The 12,043-nt window shown below is 39.9% G+C and overlaps 1 protein-coding gene across 3 annotated transcripts in view; it reads left to right on the top strand.

The window, feature by feature from the left end:
- LOC110988641 (hyalin-like) overlaps positions 1-12,043 on the top strand; it is a 59,318-nt gene that overhangs the window by 43,060 nt on the left and 4,215 nt on the right. For 2 of the 3 annotated variants that reach the window (XM_087133249.1, XM_087133250.1), the window contains 8 exons: positions 6,173-6,412; positions 6,988-7,068; positions 8,098-8,271; positions 8,490-8,912; positions 9,592-9,705; positions 10,101-10,247; positions 10,810-10,952; positions 11,618-11,834. In XM_087133249.1, the coding sequence (XP_086989375.1) occupies positions 6,173-6,412; positions 6,988-7,068; positions 8,098-8,271; positions 8,490-8,912; positions 9,592-9,705; positions 10,101-10,247; positions 10,810-10,952; positions 11,618-11,834 (1,539 nt within the window). The remainder of the gene's footprint in view (positions 1-6,172; positions 6,413-6,987; positions 7,069-8,097; positions 8,272-8,489; positions 8,913-9,591; positions 9,706-10,100; positions 10,248-10,809; positions 10,953-11,617; positions 11,835-12,043) is intronic. The other variant, XM_087133251.1, reaches the window with a different exon arrangement.

The raw sequence follows: 12,043 nt of genomic DNA, 5'->3' as shown, positions 1-12,043 counted from the left end.
TTTGTGTGTTACTTAATTGAGACTGAAGTCTAAAGCATTTAGATACACTTGTTTGACTTTTTGTTCCCAAATTATACTTTACATTCCTCAACCATCTTAAGTGCATATAAACCTGTTCATTTAAACTCTGCATTGAAAGTAAAATATTGTGAGCGTTTGTCTTTTATTAAAATACAGACATGGAGCTTCCAAGCTTTACACGTCCTTCTAACTTTTCCTTGCCAACGGTCAGTGGAGAATCCTTTGCCATTGTCAGACTTCCGTTGCTGACTGACCTGACTGACAACTCAGGGCAAGATGTCAATGTCACCACATCGGTGCCTGACAATAGCCAGCTGCCCATAGGAATACATGATATTGTGTATACAGTAACTGATGTCAGTGGGAATGTGGTGACGTTTACAATCACTGTCACAGTTGTAGGTGAGTCACATGTCAAAAGATCCAGGCAGTCACTGAAACCTGACTTTGAAACACAGACTTGCAGATTGAGACCTGTGAAATAGTTCTTTCCGCACTGGCCAACCGACCTGACCTACTCTCATTACCATTAACTTTAAAACCAACTAGAGAAACCAAATGCAGCCTGCCTTATGTTTTGGGGTTCTTAACTAGAATCATGTTTCTACTTTTGTCATTCTTAATTGGGCCTTTTTAAAACATTTGTTGTGCCTGGGTGACTTCAGTGGTCCAGCCAAACAAAAACTGGCGATATAGAGTGATTTTTCCAGAAATACCAAGTTCAAGTCAGGCTGACCATGAACAATTCAACATGATTTACTGCATCTGATGTCGTCTGGTCTCTGTCCCCTAGTCCCAGACAAAAAACCTCCTTTGAGCATTCTGGGCAAAACCTTTCACACCAGCATAGAAACCCTCAGTGTTGGACACACTGTGATGGTGTTACACCGCTCCAGAAATCCAGACAGCCAATTTAACCAACTAACTGCACTCAATTGACTGACCAAAAAACAACCCTAGCCACAAGCCAAGCCAACTTCAATACTTCCATACAAAAGGGCAATGGTAACCTTCTTGGCATTTTAATGAAGAGTTTCTGTTAATTTGTTCTTCACACTTTATTCCAAATAACTTATCTTGAAACTTGAAATACTAATCCCCTAGGATTTATGTAAAACTTGTATTAAATTTTGAGCATTTGCTCTGGATTTAGTTGTGTTTATATTTGTAAGTTTATCTTTCCTTTATTTTTCTTGCTTTAAATAGATGAGGAAGCACCAAGATTTACACCTCCCTCTAACTTCACCATTCCAGCCATAGGCGGAGAATCTTTTGCCATAGTCAGGTTGCCGTTACCAACTAATGTGGTGGATAATTCTGGTGACGCTGTTAACATCACCACATCACCGGCTAACAACAGTATGCTAGACATAGGGCCCAATAGTATCGTCTACACTCTAACAGACTCTATGGGAAGGTTTAGCACGTTTACCATCATTGTCACAGTTGAAGGTAATCATATATGAAATTCTTTCCCCCACAATGATGTCAGGAAATTTTGGAAATATTTTGATAGAATATCAGAACTTGTGATATATAAATAGCCACTTTTTTTCATTTTCAAGGAAGTCTTACATTGAAAGTGTAAAGTCTACCTTTTATTTTTGACATAACAGAATGTAAATAAAAATGAACATTCAAACCTGGTTAGAGTGATAAAGATTGCCACCACAAAATTTTGTACTCTCTGTAAACAATTTTACACTTGCAGCCTTTGAATATGATACAAAATTCTGACACACGTCATGAAATTTAGGCTTTGCGTACAACCGCAACTTGTGCAACAAATTATAGCCTTTCTTATGCAATTGTTGTAAGCAACATTATTACATAGCATTTTACAAAGCAGATATGAACATTTCAACTAACTAATCATATTCGGTTAAGACTAATATTTGATCAGTTAAAAAGGTTGACGAAAAACATCTTTTTGTGGAGGTAACAATATAATTGTTTGGCTGTGAGAAACTTTGAAATTTTCTGCCTGGTTCTGATAAAGAAAAGTTTTTTTTTTAATGCGGGTTGAGCCAATTCAAGGACTGTTTAATAACTGCTGTAATGCACTGAAAAGTAACAGCCTTCCTAAAGGTCATGATCGTCCTCGTCCAAGGAGTTTCATGTAATTTGATTGTTGCATAGCTAAGCAATTTTTGTGTAATCAACCATAGATTTGTAGCACAAGGCTTATATGTTGTTTGGAGATACACCAATCATTGTAAAATTGGATGCAAAGATCGTCTTTGGAAATATGTAGCACCAAGGAGTTCATTCTATACTCTGGTCTCATTTTCCTGCACCGAGTCACATCTGGAAAGTTTTAAAGTTCAGATAAAATTACTCAAACCTTTCCACCCAGATAAGGAAGACCCCTCCATTATGTGCCCTGATGACATCATTCAGGACAATGACAGAGGACAGGGTTATGCCACCATCACTGTACCTGATCCTGCCACAGTCTCTGTGAGTGACAACTCTGAAGGGCAGCTTACAACCAGGGCCGAACTGAATGGGACACATCAGTTCAGAATTGGCAACCATACCATCATGTACAACGTCACTGATGAGAGTGGAAATTCGATGTCTTGCACTCTCAACATCACCGTTAATGGTTAGTCCCATTAGTTTTTCAACCATACATCAAGTTAATAGACTTTGGCAAGGCTGGGTATTGAAATATCAAATGCAACAAACTCTGTACAATAGCTAAAATTAGCAAAGCATTCATTCATTCTTTATTCCGGTTCAATCTAAACGAGATACTGACTAAGTAATCACATTTCCTTATGAGATGTAGTGATTAATGTTTGGATCTTCTGTGGTTCTGGTGATTTCCTGATTCTTTTTTTATCCTGGGATTTTTTAAGTTCTCTAATTTATTGACAGAATCTAAAGACTGTTCTCCAGATGGTAATTTCACTAGAAACATCTGTTTTTTTCTTCTCTCCTTATTGAAAAAAAAAAATGATTGATCCAGATGTGGAAAATCCGACGTTCACACGACCAGTGAATACCTCGTTCTCAGCAGGCCTTGGAGTAAGTTTTGCCATTGCCGTTTTACCACTACCCACTAACCTGATGGACAATTCTGGAGAGGTTGTGAGAGTCTCCACCACACCTGCCAATAACACCATGCTACCTATAGGGGAGCACATTATAGTCTACACAGTGAGCGACGCCTTTGGCTTGTCTGTGTCCTTCTCTATCCAAGTCATAGTTCTGGGTGAGTCCCATGCCAAGAAACGTGATTGATTTGCATCGGAATGAAGTATTGGCCTCGATAAAAAGGGTGTATGTTTTGGAGGTTACTGTTTGTAACTCCCAATCCATAGGGTCTGGGGTTTGAATCCTGTAGCCGGACATATGCTGTGATCTTGGGCAAGTCACTTTAGCCTATTGTCTCTAGTAGGCCATATAAACTGGCCAAGAATTTTTATGTGTTATCATTGCTGCGAGCAAGCGTGAAGTGACACATTTATCCACTAGCAGGACAATTCACGTACCGCACCCTATTCAAAATGTGCACCCTAACCTCTGATCTGAATTAATACCCAATATCATATCAATGACAAATTTGATATATACTAATTCGTTCTGGTACTCAAGTGAATACATCTCCATGTCTCCTGTGCCGGTCTAAAATGTTGTTTTAAGACCAGCCAAGCACATATTTATTTCCATTCACATATATCATTTTGGACAGAGTCAAAGGAAATTAATAAATTCCCAAAGCTTTTGTTCAAAAATATTCCTTCATTTCCTAGAACACCCCTGTCCATTTGATGGTATATTCCTTTTGCAAGTAGTCGAGAAGAATATGGACTTGGCACACGCGTGGCATTCCGCCTGCCATGGGCACACAGACTCTTGACCAATCTGAATCGATTAAACTGTTTTGTATCCAGGTGCCAGTGCGTGCTTTACACAATGGGCATTAACAAATGTTAATACACAGTCATTTCGATCAACATGAATGCATCTTCTGATTCTCATTTCCTTAATAGAAATTGGAAGATATATTAAAAAAAGCCTCCAAGAGATAAAACATAGAGTCGTTTTTTCCAGCACTTACAGTTTCTTTGTCGTGTGATTTCTGTGTCTTTATGAAGGTTGCCACATTTTCAGAAGAATTTATGAAGTGAATATGTATTGTGTTGATTGTTTATCATGGCAAGTGTTGAAGTGCTGGCATACATTAACATGTAAAATACAAATTTTCTTTTTGTTTTTAGATAATGAGGATCCCAGTATCATGTGCCCAGATGACTTGATTAGATATACTGATGTTGGAAAGGCCAATACCACTGTCACTCTACCTGCTGCTACAACAAGTGACAACTCTGTGACATCATTGACAGTGACTACCAATCCATCTGGGTCTCCTGTCCTTGGTATTGGCAACCATACTGTGACATACACGGTTACTGATGATAGTGGGAATCCTGCATCATGCAATATCACAGTCACAATCAGAGGTCAGTTCATGCAATAAAGTGAGTGCTGAATTTGATGCTAAAATGGTTTTAAACATGGAGAAAAGGAGGGCGTTGGCAAAGCAACAAAAAAGTGGGTCACCAGTTGCTGATAAAGCAAACAAAGTCCTTGCGCGTGATGAGAAGGGTGTTACAAATAATTCAACGATATGTGATCAACAAACCAGCAATCAGATGGTAAGGATTTGATTGAGTGTTGTGCAATGTTAAATAAACATTTTCTGTAAGTGTTGTAGATTAAGGATCAATATTCAGCAGGTGATATATGTTTCTTCTAGTTTTTGACATGTTGATGTATCATCCCCTTCAATTGGCTCAGAAATTAGCTCTACACTTTTAACCTTAACTCTGTCCTGTTTGATGTCATACCTCTCAGATGAGGAGGATCCTAGTATCATGTGACATACACGGTTACTGATGATAGTGGGAATCCTGCATCATGCAATATCACAGTCACAGTCAGAGGTCAGTTAATCTGTTTCTTATTGTTATCATATCTCTCAGTTAGGAAAAAGAGAATGTAAATTTATTATTGAAATGATTCCTACCTGTATAATCTGACTGTTTGTCATTGCCAATAGGTTGATTCTGTCATCTCAGTTTGCTTAAACCTTATGAGGTTTTATCGCATAATCTGATATCAAATATGGAAGAATATGGTTTGACATCAAAGCATTAACAAATGCTTAAAATGTGATTAATTATTGATGTATAAGAATGATTCACATCATAGAGTGATAAATTTGATAGAATTTCTTTGTTGTCAACTTGGTTATGGAATAAAATACTCTCGAGATGTGTAACTTGTGGTCGTGTTTTATTGAGTACTGTCCTGTGATTCTGACATCTCTTGGCATGCCCTTGGATGTAAAGATAAAGAAATGAACTTGTGTGATAAGCCACAGGAGTGTATGTTGCTGCAGATGTGATACTAGTTTTGTGCAATATACACTCCACACGTTGCTGTTGTTTTGCATAGCTGTCTGTAATTGCTGGTGATTCCGGCTTGTAGAAGTTTAACACCATATATTCATTCTACCGTTGTTGATGTTTTCTCTAATTTACGCTTGTTTACATTTTGTGAGAAGAAGGTTTATGAGAAGTGGCTCAGACCTTCCAGATTCAGGTATGCTTTCTCTGGCAGTGTGCCTGCAAGAAAAATAGGAGAGGAATTCTACATGTACATGGAAGGAATATGTAGATGAAAGATCTCTGGTACGATATGCATCTCTTCTTTGAAGAAGTGTTGTTTTGAAAAGAGGTGGTAGTGAGAGTATTCTCGATTTTGTGATGTGTACTCTTGCTGTCTACAGGAGGAAAGAAAAAGTGTTTGCTCAGTGAAGGGATGAAACCGAGAAAGCCCTGCTGTTTGTTGCCATTTGATTTCTGTTTTAGTTTCTCTTATTGATCCATCTTTAGTCCTACAGACTTTGTTGACAGTTTTGCAACCTGGAACTTTGATTTACTTGAAACCGTTTTCAAGTGGGATGCTGCATTTTTAAATCTTTATAACAAACATTTGACTTTTTCAATAGATGAGAAGCCACTAATCTGCAGTCAACAGACAGTTTGTGCTTGTGTTTTATTACATTTTTTTCACCTCAGTCAGGTCTTTCATTTAACATAAAATCTCGACCCTCCCTGTTGGCATCTTTCAACAGATAAAGAACCGCCCAACCTGATGTGCCCGGCCAACATTACAAGGCAAACAGATACCGATCAGTCATTTGCCACTGAGACCTATAGCCCTCTTGTTCTGTCTGATAATGATGGGAACATGCCAAATCTGACGTCAGACCACCCTGGAAACACCTTTGAGATTGGAGAGACAATTGTCACATTGACTGCAAGAGATTTGTCAGGCAATGAGATTAATTGTTCATTCTCCATAACTGTTGAAGGTGAGCTTCAGTGCAGTGTGTGTTTCAAAGATTTGAACTGCCCCAAATAATGATGTTGGAATGGAATAAAGTGAATTGAAATGTCCAATATTTTGCTGCTACACTTCGTGAGATACATTTTATTGCACTTATGAAATACAAAGCGGATAGCTGTTGGAAACTTTAAAGTAACCTGTAGATGGACATTGTTGGTTTCTCACCACCAAAAGGTCCGGGTTTATCAAGTGTGTCATCACCTCAATCAAAAAAGGAAAGACATTTTCTCATCGTTATTCTCATCATTTGTCGCTTCTACTTGTGATTTCCACCCCTACCAACACAAGATGTACAGCAAGCCCGCTTTGGAACAGTGACATAAAATTCCCTCAATACTGGGCTTGTTCAAAAGCATTTGATTGACCAATACAGAAGCAGAATGATCTGGAGCAGAAGCCTCAAGCCAACCTGAGTAGACCTATCGGAGATTTCATCTAGTGCCTTGTGCGTGCCATTGTAATTCACTGGAGTTCTGGTAATTACGATCTAGTGTTTTGTTTTCAAATTTCAGTTTTATCATGATCCAATTGTATCTGCAGACTCTCAACCTCCAGCTCTGGAGTGTCCGTCTGAGGTCATAGTGTACACTGATCAGCTAGTCTTCCCCCTGCAATTCTCAGGTCAGTAATCATTTTCAACACAGTGAATTGCACATTTTGCTTTCCCTGTCTGCAGAGGCTGCCAGTTACCAGCAATGTCAGTAACCCCCATTATAATGAATGTGTTTGGCTGTCAATGGTCACTTTGGGCAATCCGTCAATCTGTGTGCAGTCAGTTAATCTTATAGCAAGATCTGTTGAAAGTTCCTACCATCACACCCAGTTGCCTTTTCTTTCCAGTTTACTTTTGAAAAAGGGAAATAAAGACCAAGATTTCGAGAAGGATCTTCCAGTAAAAGTAATCTCTGACATTCTGCGGTAAAATGAAATGCAACGGAAAGCAGATGTTCTGCATCATGTTCAGCAGTCTGAAGAACCTTCATGTGATGGGACTTGCTCCATGGCAGAGCCATGGTGTGCTGTTTGGCATGAGAACAATCAATAAATGTCACAATCTCTCCACTTCCTTTTCCCTATTTGCCTTTTTTAGGTATCTGTTCTTTGTTGTGACCTCATTGATGTAATATCAATAGGGTCGATTCACATTACGGTGCTCCACTAAATGGTTGCTATAGAGAGGCCACTGTTCAACTTTATGGTTGACAAAAGCATGGCAGCCTTGCCGCATTTTGCGTTTGACCTTACGTGAGTAGCCAACTTGGGCAAAGTTTTAATAGATTGGGACATTCCATACAAAAGAAACAAGGAGGGATAAGTTAAAATTACCACAGTGTATGAATCTTCTTCCCTGTCAAACATAACTCAAGTTCCCAGTGCACATCTGAAGATTGGAATTTGTTGACTACTTCCCACTGTGCACTGCAAAAAAAAAGCCTTTCCATGGCAACCTGTCGGTGGCGCACCGTATTGCGAGTCGCCTTGTATTATCCCCCAAAAGAGAGAAGGTGCATTAGCCATAGCCATGAGCATCACATGCTTTTATGGAAGCCATATCTTAGGGCTGCATCCACTACCCATGGATAATTGTGTCACTGGCAGTCACAGCCAGGACTTTAGGATGTATTCTAAGTACTTGTTATTCATTGACAGGTTATGCCTCGTGGACAATCAACGTAACCGACAATTCACAAATGCCATTGCTCCGAAACGAATCCACACACCAGTCTGGCAGTTTCTTCAACACTTCCATTACGAATGTCACGCACACGGTAGTGGATGCCTACAATAATGTTAATCAGTGCTCCTTCTGTGTCATAATCATGGGTAAGGAGAAGTAATTTTGTTTGTTTCCTTTGTTTTCCCATTTGAGATTGAGCCCCTTAACTTGTTTAAGAAAGAGCCTTAGAGCCCTTTTTCCATTAAACTGGGCCTCGGTTTGACACAGGGACATGATCTGTTTTTAACAGTCACAACCGACCCTCAGAAATAAGGTTTTTACTGTGATAGTAATTACACTTGTGAAAACGGTTCATGCATTTCAGGATTTGTCAATACCATCTGCAACCCATCTGGAAGCGACTTGGACCTGTCTGAACTGGCCGGCAGGGGAGTCCGATACCATTTGCTTTCGCCAAACTTCAACATAAGTGAAACTTACCCCAGCAACAGCGATTGCACATGGCGCATCTCAGCGCCTGCCGGCACCCACATACGCGTCCGCTTTGAGGCGTTTGACACTGAGTTTGGCAAAGATGTTCTCACCTTGGGTAATGGCCTTGACTTTGCCCTGATCAACACAAGCCTGGCAAGGTACAGCGGCAAGTTGGTGGAGCTGGTGAATGGCACGCATCACACCAAGGACCGAGTATACGGCAATGCCATCTGGCTTCATTTTGTGTCCGACCAGACCTTCGTGCAAAAATTCTTTGGTTTCTGGCTTCAGTTTGACTACATATCTGATCCACGTATGCAAATAATTTTCCTCGGTATTCTCCACAATTTTTACACAGTTTGGTTGCTGGCTTCAATTTGACTATGTGTCTGATGCATGCATGCAAACAATTTTGTCGGTATTCTGCATAAGTTTTACAAAGTAATCTTTTTGTAATTTTGTTACAAAGTAATCATAGCTATATCTTCAGAAAAATTTCCCCTGGCCCACCGTGTGCCTTTCGAGATGCTGATACCTGACATTGATCTCATAGCTTTCCCAAGGGGAATCTTTGCAGACCCTTGTCTTAGAGTAGGGTCATAGTGTTTATGGGACACGCACACACTGCTTATCTCACTTTGGCAGAGAGCAGAAGGTTGGAGATCCCAAATGTCAAAGTCATCCACATGGCTTGTATAACACATAAGCCACTGGAAACTGATGTCATCCACTAGGTATAGCTGCTTTCTTAGGCACTCATGCTATTTCGAGCTGTAGCCAGGTAATTTGGAGACAGCTGAGTTAATTAAAGTTAGGTACATGTACGCGTCAGACTATAAACTATTTGTATAATAGGCCATTCTGATGTTGTTCTCTTGCATACCAGATGTCAGAAAAGCCTAGTTATTCCTTTAACATTCTTTCATGTGATTTTGAATGGGATAAATGAATGGTTGATTAACCCGGCTTTCAACTGTCCCCTTTGCTTGTAGCCTGTAGAAACCACTGCAATTCATACAAGAGAAAGTTTAGGCTTGTGAAGTTGGTGATCCATTGTCACGTTTATATGGACAGTGGCGGTGGGCTCCTGGTCGCAGTTGGATTTTGTGAGTCACTTTTTTCCCTCACAATACTCCCGTGGGCAAACTTGTCAAGGTTGCAGTCAACTCCATTACGAGTCCCCACAAGTCCATTGCAAGTCCATCACAAAACATCCAGTCTTTAGCCAAGTCGCAACCTCTTGGAATCAATTGTGACTAAAGGCACTTGTTCATTACACCTCCTGCTACTTGTGACTGGTCTTTTGAAAAGACTTGTGATTACCTCGACTGGGACACTGCAAGTTCTCTTGATAGCTGGGGGTTAGAGGGATTCAACTTCCTCTTGAGTGGCTTAAAATTAGGGAAGAAAGGAAGATGATAATAAATGCCCCCCCAACTCAGTAACGATCTTCCTCCACCTAGCAAAAAGCTTTTTGCATTCCTTCCTTGCTCTGCTTCAGGCTCATTGTACCCAGCCTCTCATTCGTTCTGTTCTGAGTTTGACGGGTTCCCTTGTCTGGACGGGTCATGCGTCAACATTTCCAAGCGATGTGATGGTGTTGCCAATGACTGCCCCAGCAACGAAGACGAAACAGACTGCCCTCAAGGTACAGAAAACATCTGGAAATGTAACCTGTTTATCAGTGAATTTAAGTGAGTTGGCAGTGAAGGTTGAGTGTCGAGTTATGAATATGTTGATTTTTTTTTGTTTTCAAAACTACCATGGGGAAGTAGAGTTTTCAGTGATCTGTTTTTAATCAGAGCTGAGATCCTATGTACCAAGTTACCAATTCTTAATCTTTTTCTTTTCAGCATGCAAGGGGATTGATTAACTTCATAATTGTAATTGAGACTGTCTACGTTTTAATAGCTGTCTACATCACTACAGCATTTTCTGCATACCTGTGGCTTGAAAGAAATTATATCCACATGTAAAATAAATAGAAGTATGAAGAGTGAGTCTTGTTTATTAAAACTGGCCTTCGCCAGTATCATAAGCCGATTGGGAAATTCCTACTTTTTTCTAAAAAAAAAGTGTAAATTATTGTCTATAAGCTCCGGGGTGTCCAAAAATATTTTCCCCAAATTTTTCTTATAGAACATCAAAAGGATTGATCAGTTGATTGAAGAGTTGGTTTTACAGATTTTTTTTTTCTTTTTGTGTTCCAGTTTGTTCTGGGTCACTGCCACCCCAGAGTGCCAACTTTCCAGCCGATAACGGTGTGTATTACACAGACATTGTGTCGGATAATTACCCCGGCGAGTACCGACCATGCAACATGCGATGGAACATTGATTCAAACTTTGTTCAAGTAAGCACCACTTCATTGTGCTATTATTCAAGATACCCTTTTATAAATTTCTTATCGAATTAAATGCCGTATGCTCGTACCAATTAACTTTCTTCAAATCCCCTTTTTTTAGTCACTGCACAGACTGTTGCAAGTGCATCAGTTGTCAACCACATACGTGTGGTTCTAGACGTTTGACTTCTTTTTAAATGTTCCAGAGCCATATGAATAACAAGAAAAAAAATGAAATCTTCGCTGTATAGTAACGTTCAATTTAAAAGCAGTAAAAGTGTAATGATCTATCTGTAGACGTCCCCCCCAAAAAATTAGCATAAGTTGAGCCAAGCACCCTCTGTACTGAAAGCAAACAAACATCTGTCACTGAAGTGCAACAATTGACGTCATAACATCCAGCATTATGCAGATTTGGAATGTTTATTATACAATGCAGTAACCATAGTAGTTGGGAAATGTGTCTCAGCTTTGGTAAAAAGTAGACAATTGTTCTGTAATGGTGTAGGTTTTTGGCAATAAACACAGTGCGGTCTGTCAATAATTGTCCGGTATGATTGCATATAATCTGCAGCTGTTTAAAGAGTTACTTGCACCATTTGGAATCCATTTTGTACGGTTGTTTAGATCTTCACTTTAACAGCTTCTTGTGCCCTTTTTTGTTTTGCACGTAGTCTGTTCGCATTGTGGTGATGGATATTCAAATTGGGGCTCAGGACCGGCTGTACATCGTAGACCAGGGCACAGGGAATGCAGTGACGTCAGACATCGACTCATTGGTCAGCCTGCATATAACGAGCAGCACGAGCCTCGCCGTGATCTTTGAGAGCTCAGGTGGAGCGCAGCATGGCTTCTGGATCAGGGTGTGGCGATACATCCCTGGGAGAAATGGTGAGTGCTGATGCTGTAGCATAGGTTTAAAGATTTTCAGCTACAGGCTGGTTGCAGCACAAAACCTCTATGCTGATCAAGATGTACTCTAGTTGTATGCAAATTAGTAGCACCAGCAGAAAAGGATGAACAGGGACTGAACTTTCAAGGGGAGTTTGAATTTACCAAATGAAACAGTAGAAACAGTCTGTAATAATCTTAAGCAGGTC

This window comes from Acanthaster planci, linkage group LG02 (genome assembly GCF_054643075.1).
Source record: "Acanthaster planci isolate LZ-2023a linkage group LG02, COTS_SCS, whole genome shotgun sequence".
NCBI classification, from domain to species: domain Eukaryota; kingdom Metazoa; phylum Echinodermata; class Asteroidea; order Valvatida; family Acanthasteridae; genus Acanthaster; species Acanthaster planci.
The sequence above is the reverse complement of the archived record's forward strand: the minus strand, read 5'-3'. Positions and strand labels throughout refer to the sequence as shown.